Consider the following 24,723-nt stretch of genomic DNA (forward strand, 5'->3'; position numbering starts at 1 on the left):
TTTTCCCGTCCAAAAAAAGATCTAGGTAGGTCACGGCTTGGAAAAAATTCGTTTAGGGCCTCAATACTGGAATAATATTTTTCATATGAATGACTTGACTAATATTTAGACGTCCAATACTTTAAAAGTGTTACTTTCTACAGCGAATAAAATGATATTAACATTGTTTTGCGAAAGAGATAAAAAATTGTTTTATAAAAAAACAATAATTGCACATATGTATATTTATTCCTTTATCTGTAAATTTGTCCTGATTTCCTCGAAAACGGTACTATCATTTCCTGAAAATGGGCATACTACCATTTTCTGGTGCAAAAAAAAAAAAAAAAAAAAAAAAAAAAAAAAAAAAAAAAAAAAAAAAAAAAAAAAAAAAAAATCTAGATAGTACACCACTTTGAGGAAATGCACTTTGTGCCATAATTTCGGAAAAATAGTTAGCATATGAATGACGTCACAAATCCCCAGACGTACAATACCTTAATGGTTTTACTTTCTACAGCGAATAAAATAAAAATGAAATTAAAGATGTGTTGTGAAAGATATTAAAATAAACTCTCTTTTTTTACCAAGCAAAGACAAGTGTTACTTCTTTTTAAACTGAATAAGCTTTAAAATAAACAGTTTTTTCCTATTCGGAAAATGCAAATGAATACTGATAAAATAGAATGTATTAATCAATTCAGCATGTCCCTTGGCATAGAAGCTTATAGCTCAATTTCCTATGTTTGCCCATTTTCCCTTTAATGCAGAGCGATATGTACCATAAATATATACCACACGGAGGGCATGGTCTAAATGACCAGCCATGGAATGTTGAAAGGAGCTCAAGAAACACCAATTATACCATTAAATAGTTATATAGCTTTAAATATATTTTTGGGATAACTCTGGTTCAATGCATAGATTCCAGTATACTGAAAAGGGCACTACTTCCCGTTCCCATTCATAAACGTGCTCAACACCCTCTTTGATATTTAGGAAGAGAAAAATCCAAAAAAAACTTTAAGTCTCTCTGAATATCAATTCTCTTGGCCGTATGGCTCATTAAGGAGGTTGATGATCTTTACCTCTAGGGTATTCTTTTTTCTGCTTATCTTCCTTGAAGTAGACAGATCCGATCTTTCTGCCGTCCTGCGCTACCAAGCTAAAAGTATTTTCTTCGACGCAAAAGCCTTCTTCAATCCAGCTCGATCATCACTCCACATAAACCCTGGATGAGACCTGGGTCAAATATGACTACCTGTTTCAACCTCGGCTCCCAAAACTCATTTAACATCACTCTGGAGGATCTAGAATAGGACCAGTAGGGGAATCCAAAGCAACTTCAGACACTAATTAGTACTTTTAAAAGTACGGCTTTATCTGGAAACAGTAACAGTCTCCTAGCTTAAAGCCATTCAGCTCCTGCTAAGAAGCTTTCAATCCTTGTGCTGCAACTTGTCAAGACGACTAGACAAACACTTTGGCACTCAACTGACACTGTTGCCTGACGAGGCCAATTCAAAGGAAAGAGAAAATGAAAATAGCATTCCTCGGTGGTACATATCACTGGAGTCTTAACCTGGGTTAAAGATTAGTAGCCGAGTGAGCACTCACCCTATACCTAGCTTCACGAAGCACATAAAAAAAGATATACACTACAGAACTAATTCTAGATAAGGTCTACCTACTCTTCGCAGCAGTAGGATTGTACTCCGTTTTGGCATAGCATTTTCTTTGAAACTTGTATAACCGCCTAGTCTTTAAGGTAAGAGATAGTTTGCTTTCTTCTGATTATCTTTAATATCGTTAGTAAACTTATTTTGAAGCTGATTAAACATAAAATTATAGCGACCATTCCTAATTTGTATAATGAGGGCTGAAAGGAATAATTTACATGGACTGGCACATTTTTACTTACTCAGACTGATTTCTGCTTCAGCATGTACATTCATAATTTATTGTCCTGGCAGTTGCCCCACTAGTGAGGGCATTTTATATACTGATGACTCGTTTGAACTTGTGAGTTTAAGGCATCCGAGTTGGAGTTGTCTATTTTAAAAGTGTCGGTTCCCTGACTTTGAATCTCAATGGATATAATCAGACTACAGTAGCTTCTTTACTTAAAAAAATTAAGTTATTATTTAAAAACAAGAGCTCATATGGCACTTGTAACGAGGCCGGACGAGCGAATAGCCAAGAGCTCATATGGTATGAGCTCTAGCAAAATTCTAAGAATCAATAGATTGATTTAAAAAGAAAATCAGAGGCTTAATGCAGGTCAGGATTTAAAATAAGAGCTCTGAGTCACGAGGTCCTTCTAAATATCAAAATTCCTTAAGATCCGATCACCCACTCGTAAGTTATAAATACCTCATTTTTTCTAATTTTTCCTCTCCCTTCAGCCCCCCAGATGATCTAATCGGGGAGAACAACTTTATCAAGTCAATTTGTGCAAATCCCTGCTACGCCTACCAATTTTCATCGTCCTAGCACCAGGGGTGATACCTGACGCGGGGATGCCATGGATATTCTGTGGTAGCCACAACACTGTGCTGGGTAGAGAATTTAGAGTGGCGAAACCCTATATAGGCCAGTGTATTCTCCTGATGAGCCCTTATGTTGGGTGTTGCCTCTGAATTATTTGTCTATATTATTTTTTCTATTGTTCGGTAAATGACGACTTATACTTATTGACGACATGACTGCCTGTCCATGGATTATTCTTTATGGTTGATTGTGTGTGGCTATGCTGTTTGACCTATGTGATTGTATGGATGAGTAGGGTTAAGGCCTCATTCAAGTGCTGGTCTATATTAATCACTAATTTAGGAAAACAGTCTTCCTTTTCTCCTTCTGTCTCTCTTTTTTTTTTTTTTTTTTTTTTTTTTTTTTTTTTTTTTTTTGTGTGTGTTTGTGCTGTAGCATTGGTGATTTCTCTTTTCATGATATATACTACTACTACTACTACTAATAACTCACTGCAGCACCAAGCCGCCTGAGGCCAACACAGCTACGCACGCTCCTCCTCCAACCTAATCTATTTAAAGCCTCCCTCTTTACACCCTCCCAGGAAGTTCCCATTTCCTTTAAATCCTTATTTATGACATCCTCCCAACCCAGACAAGGACGACCTGCTTTCCGTGTAGCCCCAGACGGTTGGCCAAAAAGGACAATCTTCGGTAATCTGTCATCCTTCATCCGTAGAACGTGGCCTAGCCATCTCAACCTTTCTTTCATTATAGCCCCAGAAAGCGGGATTGAACCACACTTTTCGTACAACCTACTGTTTGAAATACGGTCAGTCAGCTGGGTACCCAGAACAATCCGTAGGCAATTTCTCTGGAAAACATCTAGTAAATTTTCATCTGCTTTTCGGAGTGTCCATGCTTCAGAGCCATATTTGACCACTGTCATCACTGTAGCTTCCAATATTCTAATCTTGGTTTGTAGGCTTATCTTTCTATTCTTCCAAACTTTTTTTAACTGTGAAAAAACACCCTGAGCTTTAGCTATTCTACTTTTAACATCTTCACTGCTCCCACCATCTTTACTAATAATACTACCAAGGTAACTGAAGCTCCCAACCTGATCAATCTTTTCGTTACCTAAGGTCACCTGTTCATCTTCACTTATTCCTAACCTTAGTGACTTAGTCTTCTTAACATTAATTTTCAAGCCTATTTTAGCACCCTGAACTCGTAAAACCTCTAAAAATTCATTCATTTTGCTCACACTTTCATCTAATATGCTTAAATCATCAGCATAATCTAAGTCCAGGAGCGTTCTTCCTCCCCATTTGATTCCATGGTCTCCAATTGCCTTTCCTGTGCTCCTTAAGACAAAGTCCATCAAAATGATCCATATAAAGGGGGATAGAACACAACCCTGCTTAACTCCTGATTTAATACAAAACCAGTTGCTAACCTCATTTCCTACCTTAACCGCAGCAGTATTATTCTCGTACATAGCGCAAATCACTTTAATGTATTTTTCTGGTATACCATATAACGATAAGACCTTTGTTAACGCTGTTCTATCAACAGAATCGAAAGCTTGCTCATAATCGATAAAACTAAGGACCAAAGGTGTTTGACAACGAAGGGACTTCTCAATTATTAACCTAAGAGTGAAAACATGGTCGACACATCCTCTACCTTTTCTAAAACCGCATTGTTCTTCCCTTAAAACTTTGTCTACAGCATGTCTCAGTCTAAAAAGTATCATATTACTCAGTAATTTGCTACCTACAGAGACCAGACTAATGCCTCGATAATTCCGACATTCACTCTTGTCACCTTTCTTATACAGTGGTTTAATTAAGGTTTTCCTAAAATCATTGGGTACTTCCCCTTTTTCAAAAATCATGTTCATAATCTTCAGTAGCTTATTCCTAACCTCAGAGCCACCATATTTAAGGAACTCATTAATCATATATATATATATATATATATATATATATGGTATATACAAACCATATATATATATATATATATATAATCCATGGACATATATATATATATAACGAAAAGAGAAATCACCAATGCAAAAGCACAGACACATTAAAAAAAAGAAAAAAAGAAAAAAAGGAAGACAGAAGGAGAAAAGGAAGACTGTTTTCCTAAATTAGTTATTAATATAGACCAGCACTTGAATGAGGCCTTAACCCTACTCATCCATACAATCACATAGGTCAAACAGCATAGCCATACACAATCAACCATAAAGAATAATCAATGGACAGGCAGTCATGTCGGCAATCAATACTATCATGTAAAAACCCAAGTTTACAGTCGAGTCTGGTGTCAAGCAGGGATATCCCCTATCGCCCAAATTATTCAACTGCACGGTAGACTGAAAAATGAATAGAGTTTAAGAAACCACAGGGGAGTTGCCTTTGGTCAAATGGGTTGCTGACTTCAATCCCCGACACACTTGGATTTTTCAAACAATGTCTCCAAGATTTCGATGCATATTGGGCTAACCAAAAACTGTTTCAAGACCAAAGTGATAGCCATTCTGCTTTATATCAAATAATCTTGGACGACAAAGCAATTTAAAACGTCGATAAATGAAAGTCTCTTGTACCTATTTCAACACCGGATAATGGAGCTGGTAAAGACATTTCTGCCCGGATATCAAGGGCTTGGGCAGTCTTTACCAGTCGGGAAAAGACCTTATGGGCCAGACGCGAGATCTCAACAAATACGAAAGTCAGAGTCAATATAGCATCCGTACGAATTGTGCTACTATACGCCTGTGAGACATGGCCACTAAAGGCCGTAGAAACTAGAGCTCTGGACGCATTCGATCACCGCTGCCTTCACTATATACTCAGAATCAGCAATAGGTCTAGATTTTCCAACAGTGAAGTAAGAAGCCACTGTGGCCAGGCTGAAAAGCTATCCTCTATCATCAAAAGACGTCATCTTAAACTTCTCGGCCACACCTTTCACCAACCGAAAGATGCAATATGTCGATACGTCCTTATCTGCGAGCCAGTACCATCTTGGAGACGACATTGGGGAAGACAGATGAAAAATATTTAGCAAATATTCGAAAGAGGATCTTGAGCCATGGGGAGGCTTCCGTACGCACAGTTAGAGATGGAACAGAGACTGCCTGAAGATGGCTGGAGAAGCTGCAGCTGACAGATCAAAGTTGTCATCGGATGTAATTCCAAAGTCCATTGGTGCCAGGCAGGACAGTTCTTCGTCTGGTTTCTCCCGAAAATAAGTCATTAAGACCTTAATGCACCAGATTTAGAAATCTAGCAGAAATAATGCAACTGGTGGGCATCCGTATCTCCCAGCCAATCATGTGAGGTTATACAGTAGGTACCTGAAGCCTGTATTTCGCCGGAGTAATTTAACAATCAGTCAGTTGGTTCTCAATTATCCATAACAGCACATAATTTCTTAACCCTCACACCAAGAGAACGTTTCTAGTTACAGTGCATACAATCAGTAGGATTCATTAATTTAAGGTGACGAATATTATATGTAACTTGATAAGAATATCATAATTAATGATAACTGATTGAAAAAATCACTTCTGGAGCACATATTGAACGCAAGATTCTCCAATGAATAGGCAAAGCCACCAACTATGCCCCAACAGACATACTTGCTGATATTTTCACAGCTTTTTATTGAAGACTTTACCGTTCCATAAAAAGAAAATAACTTGGAATAACAATTAAAAACAAGATACGCTTTATGCGGTATGGAAGTAAATATATAGAATTGTTTGTAGCAAATACATTAACTACGATTAAGCCTGTGACTTAAATTTCACAAATGAAGACAATTGCTTAAGAATCACTGTTGGAGCGGGAGTTCAGCCCAAGATTCACCGCTGGCAAGCCGAGGCTACCAACCAGGTTCTGCATTTAACTATTATGCCAAGTTATTTAATTTGTATGGACCAGCAACATCTACAGTAAAAAACTATGGAGAGATTGCTAAGTGTCCCCGTTGGTCCACTGTCGGTGGCATTGGCTACTCATTGCGGAATTTTGAGTTCAACTTCCAAATCTGTAGCGACTTTTTCAGGCCATTATCTTTAACTGCTAAACTAAAGTCACAGGCTTGATTGTTCTTAATATGTTCCGTTCTTTTATGCTTGCCGAATGTGCAGCGCTAGTCCCCAGTTTGTACATTTCTGTACATTCATTTCTTCAAGATATGGAATACATCAGGTATTTAAACTACTCCAAATTGTTTCATATGTATATCCACATTTGTGTCACGTCTAAGAAATCAAATCAAACTTTTCAATAACAGTGCTTTTTTTGGAGGGATTAGGGGTGGGGGGTAAGGTGACTTAAATTTTATGTCTGCGAGAAGGGGGTAAAGTATTTTTTTTTCTCGGCTCCTCATAAAAGATTAAGTTCTTTTTTTTCACACCTGTCTTCCAACAGGCTCCTTGGCTAGTAATGAATTTCAGAAGACTTACATAAAATTGACTTTCCTTCAGTCCCATATTCTTTCTTATTATGTACAGTTTTTCATCACGCCCATATTCTTCCTTTTTGATTGTAAATCTCCAAGTCCAGGAAAGGTACCATTTTATATATTTGTACACAGTATAGGGTAGAACTAATAGCTGCCATAGAAGGATGTCTCGCCAATCTGGTTTAGCATAGCCACCCCTGAAATAAAACCCAAAATAGTATGTGAAAAAAGGAAGAAATTTTAACCTTTTCTAATTTTTTTTAGTAAGAATTTTAAACGGATCCTCTAGTAGCAGCTTCTAATTCAGGTTCTTTGAATTTTGAACCTCGAAAGTCCGTGCAAAAGCTAGAAATTAACAAAGAGTTAAAATGAGCATCAAAACTTATATGTAAAAATTCCCACATCAGTGAAAAAAAAATCACAAGGACAAACAAATAACTAAAACAAGTGATAAACACTGAGGTAGCGGCCTTGACCAATTTTAGTTAGAAATGACTCTGAAATCATAAAATATTTAAGGAGCATTTCGGCATTAGTGATCTCTGATAAAACTACTGATTTCACATTTAACTGCTCTAATTGTGTCCGGACAGCCCAAGGCAGCTGTCATGAGGGAGGAGTATTGATACCTTGCTTGATTGACGACACAAACCGATTGACAAGTTTACCTACAAAAAAAGAAAGAAACGTGACAGCACCGATGATTTACGTTTTTTTTCCACAAATGATGCACACATTGTAACTAAAAAGCTTAACTTATAAACTCAAATCCTTCTTATATACATAAAAACAACACAAAACCGGCAACACACCAAAACTTGTATAAAGCTCGACAAAACCAAGAAAATAGTGAGCACATCGGTTTGTTCTAGCTTTAACTAGAATCGACTTGCTTTACTTTTTAGTTCTTAACGGAGGTGCTTGATCCCGACTATATCATGATGCTGGGAATTAGGCAACAAAATACTTCCCAAAACTCATTATCTCGGTTCTGTACTGGTGGTTCACTTGCATAATAAAATATGTTACCCATTTCCAACATTCGGACAACTTCACCTGTATTCCTAAATTATTTTTGGGATTTTGGATAATACGGAGATAAAAACACTAAAAACTAAAAAACAAAATAAAACCTATTCGAGGTTTTCAGCTTAGAAGCACACCAAAATTTTCGCCTTTTTCAAGTAATCTTGATATAAATTTGAAAACTAGGATATTGCCTAACGTTAAATGCCTCAAACTAAAGAGCTCTTAATTGCGAAGGCGTGGAAGATGAAGGATTATCCTGAGGTTATTTTCAAAGAAGAGGCAATAACAAAAATTGACACATTACGCCTTCTTTGAGTTCATTTCTCATTGGATCTCAAGTGAGCTGAACACCTCAGCAAAGTGACATCCTCCTGCTACCGGAAGCTAGGAGTCCATTTTGACCCTATTCACGTCATATATCAGACCAGTCATGGGATATGCACATCCTCTCTTTACTGGTGAATCAATTAACCACATCGCTCCTCTTCAACATGTCCAAAACCCAGGAGTTCGTGCAGCAATTTCTAGGGACTCTGATGCCAAGCCTCCGCAGTCGATCCACGATCGTTTTGACGTGGCTTCAATGACGGTGTTCTACAAATACAATCGACTCTCGATAACTCAAACCTCGATAACTTGAGATACTCGATATCTGAAAACATTTTCAGTCCCCTTGGAAAAACCTGTCGATGTTGGAGAAAAATGATGCTTAACTCGAAATAGTTTGCAGATATATTTTCCTCAGTAAGTCGAAGTGACCTAAAAATTACCTCTCTGACTCAAAATTCAGTAGATACATTAAATTTAATTCTCACTTTACTTCCATAAGTCAAAGTTTACCTATGTGTCTTGAAGTTTTTTTTCGGTGGTCCTCTTTGAGTCGAAACCCTGGTGTGCAGGTTACAACGAGTCGTTGAATCACATCCGCTAAAGCGTCTGTCAGTGTTATCACAGTATCAAGTATTGTATTCTATTGTAGTGCGTGCTGTTTACATTGATAATGTGGTGATTGTATGTACAATATTGAGTGAAAATAGTGCGAAAAGACAAGTAAAAATATTGGCGGTAGGTGAAAAGATGGAGACAATTAAGGTGGTGCATGAAGGAAAGCAAGAGAGGAAAGACGGAGCTGTGGTGTCTAACATCCCAGGCAGTAAACTTTCAACAATTCTTAAGAAAAGATAGAGATAAAAAAACGATCTTATAATGTTTAACATTAAATGTAGGACCAAGAGATCATCTGAGGTTCTTGATGAAGACAAATGCATGGCTAGATGGTTCAAACAATGTAAAAAAAACCAAAAAAACATCCCTCTTGAGGGCTCAATTATTAGAGCAAAGGCTGAACACTTCGCCGAATCTCCTGGACCTGATAGTTTTAAGGCCAGCAACGACTTGGCTCAATAATTTTAAAAAGAAGAGCAATATTATGCTTAAGAAAGTTTGTAATGAGAGTGCGTATGTGGACAGAAATGTTCGTTATGAGTGGAAGGGCTAGTTAAAGGATATTTTGAAGGACTATCACCCGAAAAATGTTTTTAGCGCTGGTGAAACAGCTTTATATTCAAGTGCCTCCATGACAAAACCTATCAATTTAAAGATGGAAAATGCCACGGTAGCAAACACAGCAATGAAAGGGTTACAATTTTACTAGAAACTAATATGACAGGATTAATCAAGTTAAAGCCCTTCGTCATTGGTAAAGCAAAAAATCCTAGAATCTTCACTAGAGTGATGTCTCTGCCTTTTTTAATACACATCAAACAAAAAGGAGTGGATAAATAATTAGGTATTTTCCTCATGGTTAACTGAATTAGAAAAAACTATGGGCAAAATGAAACGCAAAACTGTTATTTTTGGACAACTACAGTGCACGCATTCCTCCTCGAAATTCGGTTAATGTAAAATTTTTGCCGGCCAGTGCAACATCTTAATTACAGTCACTAGATGAAAGAATAATAATAAACTTCAAGGTACTCTTACAAAACTGAAGTGGCCAGAATATATTTTTCTGATATTGAAGATGGAAAGGTATGAACTATCAACCTCTGGAGGCCATTTGATTAACCTAAACAACATAACGAGCAAAACAGTAGCCAACTGCTTCAAGTCGTGTGGATTATAACTACCAGAAAATCAAGCTGAAACAGAAAATGACCCGCAAGTGGAACAAGTGGAAGAACATCTATAAGGAGAACTTGAAGTGGAACTTCCAAACAGTAACATCGATGCTGAGTAGAATGAGATGACAATGCAGCTGTCGTCAAACAAGATACCAACATTTGAAGAATTTGTACTTGTCGACAAGGGGATAGCAGTAAACGACGATTAACTGATGAAGAAATTGTAGAATCCCTAACCATCGACGAGGATGCTTTTTCTGACGATGAAGCGGGGCCAGCAGATACTACATCTAAAGAATCCAAAGCTGCAATTCGAACTTTACTTATTAAGAAGAAAAGAAAGTAATGCACCATACAATGTTTTTTCTTCAGTTGTTTCAATCGAAAATATGATTGACACACGTATTGTCAATAGCCTTAAGCAGAAAAAAAATTTATAAGTATTTTTATACTGTGAGTTTAATATATGGACTTTACTGTTTAGTGCGTTTTTACATATTTTTTCGTTATGCATACTTTTGTATACTTGTCTACATTACATATAAATGGTTATTTTTTATTAATACAGTAAATAACTTGTTTTTGTATTAATACAGTGATAAATGCTCTAAAAGTTTGATCACATATAGATCCAATGTAAAAGAGAAGATTACCCTTAAGGTACTAATCTATGGGCAATACAAAGGGTTTATTAGGCTAAGCTTTAATAAAATTCGTTTTTATCAAAATTATTTCACCCCTCGAAATATGGGGACCCTGGATGGAGATTATTGCTTGTGTGCCTGGACTGTAGTCAAAAAGTTAACAAGCCCCCGGGATGTGGGGCAGCTAGAAACAAATGACTGCTTGCGTCAATGGATTGAAGTCAAAACGTTCATTAGAATTATGCTATAGCATCCAACCGAAAAATATAATTGCAGGAGACCAAGAAGACGCAGTTCCTTGCTTCCCTTGCACAGAAATACTACGGCCTGCTAAATTTATGTGCATTAGTACTGCTGTAACATAAAATAAACAATAGATAGCGTGGGGGATACAGTATCGTCTCTCGACAACCCTGGCTGCATGCACCCACGATAATGGACATTACCTGATATCCATTTTATCTTCAATTATTCGCCTAATTGTAGCTTCTTCTTCAGCCCGAACTTGTTCTTTTGTCTTCTTCTGCTTTTTGTTAAACTCTGGCCAAGCCTTGTCCAATTTTGCTTGTTCAATAGCTCTGTTTCTATACTTTGGAATAGTAGTCAGGTATTTAACAGCCATCTCATAGTTCCTCCAAGCGCTATAATACTGCACACCAGATATTAATGAGATGAGAACAGCTATAACAATTCGAATGTCTATTTGAGGGGCTGCCCGTCGTCTGTAGTAACGATAGTAGTGAGAATAAAACTCATCTGGATTGTCAAGCATGTAATCATAGTCGACTCTTGCCTCATCGTCTTTCAGTACTTCATAGCTGTAATCAAAAGTGAACCAACATTACTACGAGGTTAGGTGACATTCAGTGAATTTAAAAAAAAATCAAATAAAAAGAAGAGTACTTTCTCTATTTAGCTAAATGGAAATATAACTTCCAAAATAAGTGGCCATTCTTTATGTGAACGCTATTCTATCAGTTGTTAATACTTATAAGCTACAATAGTTTTAAGTGACCTTAATTAATCCGTGTTTTTAATGTTGAGTTCTAATATTCCGCAACCCCATTTATTATTTACTAGTATTTAATGTTGAATTCTTATGTATATCTTTTACAGAGAGGAATATAACCCTAATTGTGTCATGTTATCACCAACACTCAAGCTTTTTTGGCTGAATTTAATGTCATTTTTATAAAACTAGCCAAAGAGCTTGTCCGACAACGAGAAAAAAAAAGAAAAAAAAAAGCGTAGCTCTTTTGCGAAGATAAAAGAGAAAAAATACTTTGCCTTTTTACCAAACACATTCAGTAAACAATAAGTTTGTGATTTTCAGCCATTAGTAAAATATTGAAATGTTTGCGTTTTCCCCATGGCCAGGAACACTTAAAAGAAAATATGTATTTATAGAAATAGCTAGCTTATGAGTAAAAATCTTTTCCACAAAATAAGTTTTTCATAAAAAGTAAAGAACTCCATGAAACAAAAAATGAGCAAAAATAGAATCAAGTAAACTACCAAGCGTAAAATTATCTACCACAAATCAACATCGATAAATGGCATCCAAAAAGAGCATAAATTACATAAATAACTGATTTAAACTCAAAATGAGCAGAAATTAACTTTAGTTGGACTCAAAACCCTCTAGGCCTTCCCAAGACCAGAACATAATTTGCACTTTACAGAAAAAAATACAAAAAAATGTGCATTGCCAGTTTAATGTACATTTGCAGATATTTATTCCTTAAAATGTTAATAATATTTGATTTTTTAAAGTTCTAAAAGTGAAAACATTTTTTTCAGTTAAGTGCAAATTATGCTCTAACCTTGGGAAGGATTGGGGGTTTTGAGCCCTACTCATGCTAATTTCTGGTCGTTTTGAGTTTGACGCTTGGTAGATTATTTGATTCTATTTTGCTCGTTTTTGGAGTTTTTTCACTTTTATTTTAAAAACTTGTTTTGTAGAAGATGTTTTTTAATTAATTTCTGTTCGTTTTATATTGACATAGTCTTTTTACGAAAAAAAAATTAGTTTAAATCTTTTGGGTTTTTCTTTAAAACTTATAGTTTGGCCTGCTAGTTGTATCCTCGAAAAAGTTTTTCTGTAACTTTTAAACACCCTTTTCAAAATCTGGACACAAATAGTAGGGTTAATTTAGTAGGATAAATAAAACATAGTAGGGAAAATCAAACTTAATACCATTCGCAAAAATTCTATATATGCTCTTGACAGCTTAAATACACTTACACTCTTTTGATTTAGTTAAGTTTTAAGAGCAGAAGTAGCCCTGAATGTTTGAACATAATACCCTCAGTTGTTCTTGATACACACAGTGCGTTTTAAATTAATCTCAACACAACATTTAGTTTTTGAACATAATGGACAAATTGCATAACTGTGGGGGGCTGACCTACATAATATACCAAGAGATACAGTTACAAGACCATTCAGCTGTGCTGAACAAAATGGCTGTCTTAAAATTTTGAGTGAAAGTGTTTGGAAAGTTATGAGCCAAAGAGGAGGGCTGATTGTCCTCCAATCAGTTTTGACTCTTAAAAAAGGTACTAGAGCTTTGAATTTCCAATCAAATTAGCTCCTTTAAAATATCAATTATATTACTAACTATGATAGAGCAGCGCTGCCTATTATGTTGCTTATAAGCCCTTTTAATACTTGCATGCGCATAGTTTTTCGTTTAATTGAAAGTCCCACTAAACTTTTCAACTTAATGGCCTTATTGTCATTGGTTACAGTAACCGCAGAAGTAGCATTAAAAGTATACGCACAGTGTTATCTGGGTAGTTCAAAATTCGTCATAACTTACCCTAAAAGGTCTCACTTAATAATGTAAGCCGTTTTTGTGATATTAAATAAAAAAACAAGTTTTTTTTAACTGAAAGTAAGGAGCGACATAATCATCGGTGCTTCGTTTTGATTTATTTCAACATCCGCCTGAATATTCCTTGAAATATTCATCTTAATACCCTTAGCTTATGTACTAGCAATAGTTTTAGCAGCAGTAGTAGCTTCAGTAGCAGTATGCACATAGCACTTTTTTCTCGACATACTCTTCAACACGCAATGAAATTCTAAACTTAATACCATCAACCAGTCCTGAAGCAATGCTGATACGTTTTCTTGAAAACTTATGTGGATATAGTGTGTTTCGATTTGTTTCAATACAGTTACAATATTGCCCATAATTTTCGCCTTGATACCCTTTGGTTTATTAGCAGTAGTAGTAGCACCAGTAGTTATAGTAGTAGCAGTAGGAATAGAGTTAATAGTAGTGGTCTTAGAACAAGCAAAATTGGACAAGGCTTGGCCAGAGTTTAACAAAAAGCAGAAGAAGACAAAAGAGCAAGTTCAGGCTGAAGAAGAAGCTACAATTAGGCGAATCATTGAAGATAAAATGGATATCAGGTACTGTCCATTATCGTGGGCGCATGCAGTCAGGGTTGTCGAGAGACGATAGTGGATCCCCCACGCTATCTATTGTTTATTTTATGTTACAGCTATACTAATGCTGTATGAAACTCATTAAGATTCGATGACTCCTTCGTAAGTTAAAAATACCTCATTTTTTATAATTTTTCAGAATTAACCCTCCCCCAAACTCCTTCAAAGAGAGCGAATCCGTTCCGGTTATGTCGATTACGTATCTAGGACTTGTGATTACTTTTCCCACCAAGTTTCATCCTGATCCCTCTGCTCTAAGCGTTTTCCAAGATTTTAGGTTCCCCCTCCAACTCCCCCTAATGTCACCAGATTCAGTTGGGATTTAAAACGAGAGCTCTGAGACGCGATATCCTTCTAAATATCAATTTTCATTAAGATCCAATAACCCGTTCGTATCTTAAAAATGCCTCATTTTTTATAATTTTTCTGAATTAACTGTCCCACCCCCCACCCCAGATGGGATAATCGAATCGGAGAAAAAACTATTTCTAATTTAATTCGGTCTGGACCCTGATATGCCTGCCAAATTTCATCGTCCTAGCTTATCTGGAAGTGTCTAAACTAACAAAACCAGGACCAACAGACTGACCAATAGAATTTGTAATTGCTATATGCCACTTGGTATTTACCAAGTGCCATAAAAAAAATGATTTTTAAGCTAAATTTCCAAAATAATATCTTTTAGATACTGACATCTCAACTCAACTTTAAAACTATTAATGGTGGATATAGACCACCTCTCCTTAAAAAGAGAGTGTGTTATGATGTATTGATACAGAACATTTTTAGCAATCAAGATGCTCTGAAAGGGTATCTATTGATAGTTAATATATATATATATATATATATATATATATATATATATATATATATATATATATATATATATATATATATATATATATATATAGACTATTTGAACCACTAGTTAGAAAAAAAAGTCGCATATATATTATGAAGTCTAGTCTTCTATTAAGGCAAGTTGTCTGCTGTTTTTCATCAAATTTGTTGTTGTTGCATGTATGATGTTGCCTAATCTTCATGAACAGGTCCCTTTCTCTCTTATTTAGGACCAATGGTTGTATATACTTACATTTTATTCTGACAAGCAATAGGATTAATATTTTTGTTATGATAAATAAATAGTGTATATTTTTTTACTCACCTTGTCCCCCCCCAAAAAAAGAGTAAGTTGACAAGAGCAGATTCTATTCTTGTTTTCTTTGCAATTCAGATTAAAAAAAAATAATAAATAAATAAAAAAAAAAAAAAAAAAAAAACGGAATGCTTACGCAGTTGCAATGGCTTTGAACTTTTCTTCCCCTTCTTTTTTTGCCTGAGGATCCCTATGGACATCTGGATGGTATTGTTTAGCTAATTTCCTGTATGCTCTTGCAATATCTGATTTTGTTGCGTCTCTTGAAACACCAAGAACTATAAAAAAAAGATGCTAGTAGGACTTTAAAAATAAAATGAAAAGTAGCCAATAATCTATCATTCCAGCTGTACATCAAGGGCAACATTTGGGTGAGTGCCAGGATATCTTAGCCATACAAAGGTTAAAATAACCTTTATTTTGAACAGAATCAACTTTAAAACCTTAAAATAAATTATAAAACATCCACTAAATAAGGGAGATTGACGGTTAATACCCTGAAAATGGGAGGAAAATAGTGTTCCTGCATCTCCCACCCTCCCCCGCCCCCAGAGCTTTTTCGTCACAACCTAAAGAAAAGAATTAAAATGGCATCTCTATTATACAGCTCAAACATTGGCAACATGTACACTCAGTTTTAAACGAGTTTTGTTTTGTAACACACAAAACGAATAAAATGTTCATAAAATAGATAAAACTTTATTAATATAACAATGTTTCTAAACAATACCATACTATTAAAAGCTGATTGCCAAGACTCTATAATGTTGGATATTATGAGATTCAAAGACCATTATAAATTGACAAAAGAACCAAGTCTATAAGCTTGCTTAAAAAAAGCATAACACATACGTTTGATGAAAAGAAATGGCACATGCTTGTATGAAGTTCTATTACAAACACAAAATATTTGCAAATTCAAGCAGGCTTGAATTTGCAAATTCAACTAGGCTACAATTTGTTGTCATGTCTTGTTCTGTTCAAGATATTTGAACTGATTTTAGCCTTGAAGTAAATTATTTTGGAAATTTAATAAAAAAAGGTTGATGCAATTTACAATAAAACCAAAAGAATTTCAATGGAACATTTGAGTTCAAAAGGTCAGTAGACGTTAGGTTAAAAGAGGGGAGGTAGGGTTGGTTGGCCTACCAGAGACCAATATATAAACTATAAAATTTAAAATGTCAACATTGAGAAGTATAGAAAACAATTGGAAAATATATTGGGGAAGCTGGTAATAGGTATCACCTGTAAAGTAAAATTGACTTCCTATACCAATAGTATGATTTGGTTTCCAAATTACTAAATTTTAAAAAGTAGCTTCTCCTTTGCTATAATCATAGCAACAAGTCTGACTATTCTTTTTTAATTTATGTCTGGCCAAAGTGGCGAATTTCCTGGATCTCTAGCTAGCAAAAAGCGATCTGTCCCATTTTTGTAGCCTCCCTCCACTTGAAAGGGCCAGACCAACATAGCAGTACGAAAAGAAAAATGACAAGACAAAATGTTCTGGTTGGGATAATATGCAAATATAAATGAATGTACATAAAGAATATTCTATTTACCCATTCATGAGCATTCTATCTTGAAAAAGGCAATCATGTGTATTTAAATTTAAGAATTATAACTGATTCACATTTAAATTGAAAAATAAAGAATATCTGTAACATAAACAATAAAAGTTTCAGGAATATGTGAAGCCAAGAAGTTTGTCTTAAAGAAGTGTACAATTTCAAAGGGAGCTATAGATAAACGCTCAAAAGAAAACTTAGAGACAATCAAAAATAATAGGGGAAAAGTGAAAAATGTAATGTAAGGGCTAGTGATAGATGTTGATTGTAAAGTGACCTCGATTCCCTATGTCAGTACACTGTCCTGAATTCCTTATCAATATAGTAAACTTGTAAAAGAGAGTTGTTTTCCATTGCAGTCAAAGCTATAAGCCTGATTAGTTCTATTTTATTTCTAGTGAGACGCATCTATGGTGCACAACCTTAGCTTTTGCTTGATGCACATCTGAAAATTGATAGACATCTGCCAAAAATTGTATGAAGGGCTAAGTACTACCTTATTCTGAATCTTTAGACATGCTCTGTTGCTCCTCTTCTGGAATATTATGCCTCAGTCTGGTTCCAAATCAATTTGGCTGATGAACAAAATGTTTAAAGAGTTATGAGACAGACTACAAGGATAAATCCATACATAAACGACCATTTATACTCTTGGGGAATTGTGAGGCTTCTCATTCCTTCTCTTCAATTGTCTCTCAAATTGTGGAACACCTCAACTTCTTTTGCTGTTGAAGGAGTTGGTCTTTGATGGGTGCTCACTATTTAGTGAGAATTAATCCTATTTAGATGAGTTATTTTTTTAGTACTTTAATAGTTTATCGATTACTATGTATGCTAAACTATTTTCTAGCATTGTCATATGTGTCTTTTGTACTACCGATTGTTCTTTCTTCTCCCTTTCAGTGTTATGTTTGGTAGTTTTATTTGTAGTGACAAGCATTGAACTTTATATTGTATGAATAAACCAACAAAATAAGATTAATCTTGACTTGTTTAAGGATTAGAGTTAAAACTGCACGTTTAAATGGGACAATATTTGATAATACTTGATGAGAATTTGGTTTTTCAAAAAGGCTATCACAAGGTCCGAAAGTGTCAATTTTTTTCCCATTGAGCATTTTTTGCAATTAGTATGATTACTCGATAATAAAAGAGAGAGAAAAGAAAGAAATCAAGAACAAAACAACACCATCAGCTGGCTAATTGCATTATTTTTCATATTGTGTCTCTTTCTTTACTTGGAATCTTCAAGGTACACCATTTTTCTAAAAAGAAATAATCCACATTTAAGCTGTAATCAAATTCCACAGTGCAATTCGTAGGATTGCTCAATAATAAAATAAGAAAGTTAAGAATGAAAAGACACCATTAACTGACCAGTTATTTATTTTGTCTTACTGAGTCTCCAACTTAAGTTAGAATTGTCAAGATCCACCATTTTTTCTGTTGATTTTATTATTATTTTTAATTTTTTCATAAAATAATTCTCATTTAGGCACGTAGAAAGAACACTCTTTCTTGTGGTGAGTTTCACTTTACAAGTTTTCTAGCTCTCTTCACTCAAGTCCTTTTCAGCATCCATCTTTTAAATCATTTCTTTATGCTTAAAAGTTTTAAATACCAAATTATTCCTCTCAGAAGACTTCTTTTCCCTTTTTCCTGATGTGCTTTAACTATTCCCTTTTGAAAAATGATAGATTGATAAAATTTAAGTATGACCACTATCTTGAGACCAAGACATCACCCCCAATAACTACCTTTTGTATACTGTCATACCAAATTTGCTGCCAATTATTGAAAAAGGGTGAGTAAAGGGGAAAATACAGAGCAGTGCAAGGGATGGCTTTTTACAATACAATATAAAGCATGATAAGAACTACCTTTCTTCATGATTTGGAACCCTGAGGTAAGATTGTCAGAAAGTTCTTCATTATAGTAGTACCAAAATCATTTCATAAAATAGCTTTTCAGCTGCAGAACTTGTAGAGTTTTCTGTATTTTACAATAACAGTAAAAAAAAGTCTAACTTTGAATTCAAAAATGAGCTATAGCAAGCTTCTTAACAACAGTTTTCAGTGTTTGAATAGCATTGGATAGTAAACCTTTGAATTTTGCCAAAAAAGAAAATCACTGAGTTTAACTAATTGTGCTAATACAAAATTGTTATCATAGAGAAATAAATAAAAAATGTTATCATAGGGAAATAAATTGAATTATATGAAAATAGTATTGAAAACCTTCATTAACTGAAGCAAATCTACCCAGAGAGACCTACCTTTTATAGCTTATGTTATTCTTTGTTTAGCAAATGGTTAACCTCAGTTGGGCTGAAAACATTCTTAAGTATTCATATTAGACATGGGTTTTCAAACATCTAGGCGTTTCCTAGGAAACAGGTTTGTATTTCTACCTTAAATTACCTTAAATCGCAGCTTGGAGCAATATAAGGATTATCCATCCTTGTGATGCTCCATTGAGAAAAAAAAGAATTCGTTTGGTGTAGATTGTGGCTGTTAGATTAGACTCTTGTGGAGGACTCTGCAGCTTCCCAATTGTAAAGGAACTCCTGGCAGAGCCATTCCCTATCAAGGTGGGACTTGAACATGTCAATTGAAGTAGCAGAAACTGTTTCTTCAGAGAGCTGGTTCCACATATTGATGATTCTTTGGCTGAAGAAGTGGCTTCTATGTCTACTCGTGGAACGCTGCATGGAGAGCTTCAAAGAATGTCCTCTAGTACCAGAATGCAAGGGCTGTGCAAAGAGACCGGGAAGGGTATTTTTAGAGAGGATTTTTTTGGTTAAAATAATGTCACCCCTTTTCCGTCGGTATGTCAGCGTTGGCAGCTTGAAACGACGTAGTCTTTCTTTGTATGGAAATTTATTCATGTTGGTAACCATCTTAGTGGCACGACGCTGGACATCCTCAAACAACTTCCTATCTTTTTTGAAGAAAGGGGCTGCCAATGACATTCCAACCTCCAGGCGTGGACGTACAAGCGCCTTATATAACTTCATAAGAACTCTAGGGTGTTGGCTGGTGATGGTTCTTTTTATGATACCGAGGGTTTTATTTGCAGAAGATGAAACAGACTTAGCATGGCTGCTAAACTTTAATTGGTGATCTACAATAACCCCAAGATCTCTTTCATCAGAAACAGCAGAAAGGAAGCTGTCTTGAATGAAATACTTATGATGCTTGTTATTTTTGCCAAAATGAATTACATGGCATTTGTCAACATTGAAAGTCAGAAGCCACATGTTAGCCCATCTTACTAGACTATCAAGATCTGTTTGAATTGATTGCTGGTCAGAGGGAGTTGCTGCTTTTCCAACTAGTTTTGAGTCATCAGCGTAAAGGGTAATAAGATTTGAAAGAAGGGTGGGTAATTCGTTAATATAGAAGTTGAAAAGTGTTGGTCCAAGAATAGTGCCCTGGGCCATGCCACTAATACAGTTGTGGGAGAAGAGGAATGAGGAGTTCCTTGCAAATCAAAAACTCTGACACTCTGTGATCTTTCAGAAAGGAAGCCCATAATCCACTGTACAACACCTTTGTTGACACCTGCAGCCCTCAATTTGATTATGAGGAATTCATGACAAACTTTGTCGAATGCTTTGGACAGATCAAGAAGAATCATGTCGACAGGAAAGCCCACATCAAGCAGTGTAGTCACTAATTCATATCTTTGGATAAGGTTAGTGTCCACAGATCTACCAGATCTGAAACCATGTTGTGATGTGGAAAGGATATTATTGACCTCAAGATGTTCAATTAGAGCTTTATTAACAAATCTCTCAAGCACCTTAACAACTGCAGAGGTGATGCTTATGGGACGGTAATTCTCTGCTGAGTCTAGCATGGCTTTCATAGCTATCATCCATTTTGCCGAATGGACTTTGGTATACTGCCTAAAAAAGGGACATTTCCAATTGGGCTGCATCATCCAGGCCATTCACTGCTATGAATCTGAGGACACTGCAGATTTTGTAAACATAGATCATTTTCCAGTCTGGTAATGAATTGAATTGAGGATAAGGAATTGCTGTTGAAAACAAATTTAATTGGTATGGGTTTCTGCCAACTGGCCCATCAGCTTATTTCAGCCATGCAGTCAACTTTTCACTCATGTATCTTATCCAACTTTGATCAATAAGGAAGCACAATGAATGCCAAGCAGTAGTGTAACTTTTTGGTTTTGGCAGAAGGCTCTAGTCTCCTTCCTAGGAATATGCCTTGTCTCCAAGCCTAGACTAACTTAAAATTAGGGTACACTTTTGGGCCACAGAGGTTATTCAACAGGACTCTGAAATGTGATATGTGCTAGGATATGCTTACACAGACAATTGCATTTCAGCCTCCCTAATTGGGCCATCTATAGCTCTAGGCTATAAATAAAATTGGGCATTAAAGCTGATAGTTGATTGGATATAAGCACAAAAGATGGTAAGATTACAGAGCTAGGGCTTGATTGAAATAAACATGTTAATAAAATAAAAGTGGTACAATTAGATTCCTTATTTTACGCCCCTTTTAAATGTAATAGCTATTATCCTGACAATCCCCCCCCCCTCTGTGATGGTCCAATATATAGTCCTACATGATGTGTAGGACTGATGACAAAATTTGGATGACAATAAAAGGAAACATGATAATATGATTAATGGAAACATGCTGCATATTATGGAATAAAATCTTCATTGTTTTAGTTTTTCTCTTAATTTTTATGAACTTTAGGACAGCATATATATATATTTGATTCCACAGCTGATATAGAGACAAAATGAACAACCTACTTGATGCCTTTTTTCTTTTACTTGATATTGTAAGCAGAAAATTAATCAAAATATACAAAAGCACCAGATGGAATAGCCCCCTGACTTTTAAAGGAGAAATATAGAGTACTATCTCATCCTTTCACGCTTAATATTTCAATAAAAAATATATTGTAAAAGATTGGAAGGATGATTAACAACACCCTGTCCATAAAGGGAACAGCAGAGACAGTAATTATTGATAAATTAGTGTCACTTTTGGAGTGGGGAAGAATGAAGAGATCATAGATTCAACTATTGTAGAGCACCTAAGTACAATCAAGCTACTATTGCCTATCCAACACGACTTTCATCCTAGTCTATCAGTTCATAAAAATCTTACTGATGCATATATGTATGCCACAAAACTAATGGATATGGGATCTCTAGTTGATATGATATTTTTAGATTTAGCAAAAGCATTTGATAAAGTATGTCACAAGAGACTAATTTTAAAATCTATACAATATGCCTTCGTAATGAAATTATGAATGGCTGATATAATTTTTTCCTCTCAGAAAAAAAATGAATGTAGAAAGAACAATGCCCTAAGGCATGGTTTCAGGCCCAACACTATTCAACATTTATATGAATGAAGTATTTTCAACCATAACCTGTGGTATATAGCAGAGCATGGCCTTAGGAAAAATAGGTCTCATAATACTCAGTTAACTGAAGCAATCAATGATTTTCAAATGATGGCTGACTTATCTCAAAAATACAATTTTGTTTATGTCAATTTGTATATGACATTTGACAGGTTTCAAACCTCTACTGCTGACAAAATTCCAAAATTACAGGATTGGATTGAGAACTCTTGCTTGGAGTAGATTTCTTAACAGATAGGTCAGAGAATATTAGGGTTGGAGAGGCCTTATCTAACTAGTGTTTAGTTTTGAGTGGAATCCTAAAGTGTAGTTACTTGGAACCAGTTTTCTTTGTCATTATAAATGATTTACCACAAATAATCTAACATAGCAAAAACAAATGTTAATAGTAAAGCTTTATAGAAGCATATCTTCCCTAGTTGATGTGGCTCTTCTATAGGAAGATTTAAATATTTTGGTTAATTGGTGCAATTTAAATACAATTTATTAATTTAATTGGTAAAATTCTATTTGATTGACTTCTTGCAATCTCAGAAAGGGGTAAGGTCAGGAAAATGAAATTTTCAGGGATGGGTCTATAGGCTAAAGTATGTCCCAGGAAGGTATTTTGAAGTACATACCTCTATTCACTCTCCATCTAGAGGGCCCTGACCTTTAGAAATATGTGTGTTATAGAAGTGAAATCTTGAAAAATAGATCTTATGCTTGAATGAAGTATAACAAAATTGTTTTCAGCTTCAAAACTTTGCTCAATCCCAATTTATAAGGTTTTAAGGATATGCAAATATATTTCCTAAATTTTGAAAAAAAACATTGATATGGCTCAGAATTCTACTCAAATAACAAGAATTCCATTTTCAGAACCAAAGGCAGAGAAAAAGCAACTGGTAACTGAAAATTAAGGTTGTTTTGTCAAAATTTCAATAGGTATTGACCTAGCATGTAGGCAAATTTCAGGGCCCTCTAAAGGGAGAAGGAGTAGAGGTGGATACTTTAAAATACCTTCCTGGGATGTACTTTAGCCTGTAGATGTATCTCTGAAAGTTTCATTTTTCCTAACCTTACCCCTTTCTGAGATAGCAAGAAGTCAATCAACTAGAATTTTTCCATTTAATTCAGTCCAATTAAATTTAATATCAATTAATCAGAAAAAATGTCAGGTATTGAATTACATAGTGACTACAGTAGCATACCAATATTCCAATGGTAATGTAGTGATTATGTTAATTCTGTTAGCCTAGGGACCTTGGTATTGTTTCCAATAATCAATTGAAGTTTGTCAAACAGACATTAGCCATATTGTGTAAGGCAAACTACAATTTGCTTTGTATTGAAAGAATGTTTAGATGGCTTAACCTGTAAATCTTTAGTATACTGCATAAGACAATAATGCAACCTACAGTCAGAACACTGAACATTTGTGTGGTAACCTATTCAGCAAGAAAATTGGATTCAGAGCTTATTGAAAAACAGTGAAACAGGCATAAAAATTTGTTCATTATGTGAAGTATTTGCCTTATTATTATTAGGCTGATTTATTGAAAACTCATCTTGGTACAAAAAGAAAATTACAGAGCACTTCAAAGAGAAAGAAGCAAAATATTGCTATAGGCTACAACTATGACAAGGTAACTATAGTTGAAGAAAATGGCCCCAAGTATGTCTGGAAATCTTCTGGTTGTGTTTCTCCATAAGTTTATCAACATCTATAGTTGGATCTGCTATGTGAAGACTATTAATGAATTTTGAATTGAACATTCAAGTTGAATATCTCAGTAGGTATTTGAAAAACCGAAAAAAGTAAAGCAAACTTTCAATTCATCAACATTTGTAAGAATCTTCCTGAAGGGTGCAATCCTGAACCACCCACACAATTTTCTTTGCAGCATAGCAGAAGTATAGGGCAACAACTTTGTTTAGCAGCACACAATTAGGCTGCTCTAAACCTACCATCGTAGCAACTTTCTTTTCCACAATAGAGGCCTTCTATCATTCCCCAAACCTGAGCAGGACAAGTAAATAAAAACAAAAAATATCCATAGGTATAAAATTTCATTTTCCCGCTATTTTCAGTACAGTGTCTTCAGCTAACGAAGTTGTAGAGAGTGTAAAAAGATCCTAAATACGAGGGATTTTGGCTAAAAAAAAACCAGTGGAATCAGAATTGAAACTGGCGACATTCTATAAATATAATCAATCGAGATTCAGTAGGCAGAAAATATAACTTAAGATCTTAAAAAACATACTATTTTAAGTTAGATGTACTGCTTAACCTTTTGAAGTTTTCGATTGCATCGGTGACTGCGAGATCTGTTTATCGTCAACATCAGATGAAGCTGAATTTGTGACTTTTTGTATATACAACTTGCAAGTTCTTTTTCGACTTT

The 24,723-nt window shown here is 35.2% G+C and overlaps 1 protein-coding gene across 1 annotated transcript in view; it reads right to left on the bottom strand.

Moving 5' to 3' along the window:
- LOC136031339 (dnaJ homolog subfamily C member 25 homolog) overlaps positions 1-24,409 on the bottom strand; it is a 39,511-nt gene extending 15,102 nt beyond the window's left edge. Inside the window, exons 1-4 of the mRNA XM_065710825.1 lie at positions 24,287-24,409; positions 15,481-15,622; positions 11,178-11,549; positions 6,937-7,132 (exon numbers count right to left, since the gene is read on the bottom strand). Of these exons, the coding sequence (XP_065566897.1) occupies positions 6,937-7,132; positions 11,178-11,549; positions 15,481-15,622; positions 24,287-24,392 (816 nt within the window). The 5' untranslated portion in view covers positions 24,393-24,409. The remainder of the gene's footprint in view (positions 1-6,936; positions 7,133-11,177; positions 11,550-15,480; positions 15,623-24,286) is intronic.
- Between the last annotated feature and the right edge of the window lie 314 nt (positions 24,410-24,723).

This window comes from Artemia franciscana, chromosome 9, assembly GCF_032884065.1.
Source record: "Artemia franciscana chromosome 9, ASM3288406v1, whole genome shotgun sequence".
Classification (NCBI taxonomy): domain Eukaryota; kingdom Metazoa; phylum Arthropoda; class Branchiopoda; order Anostraca; family Artemiidae; genus Artemia; species Artemia franciscana.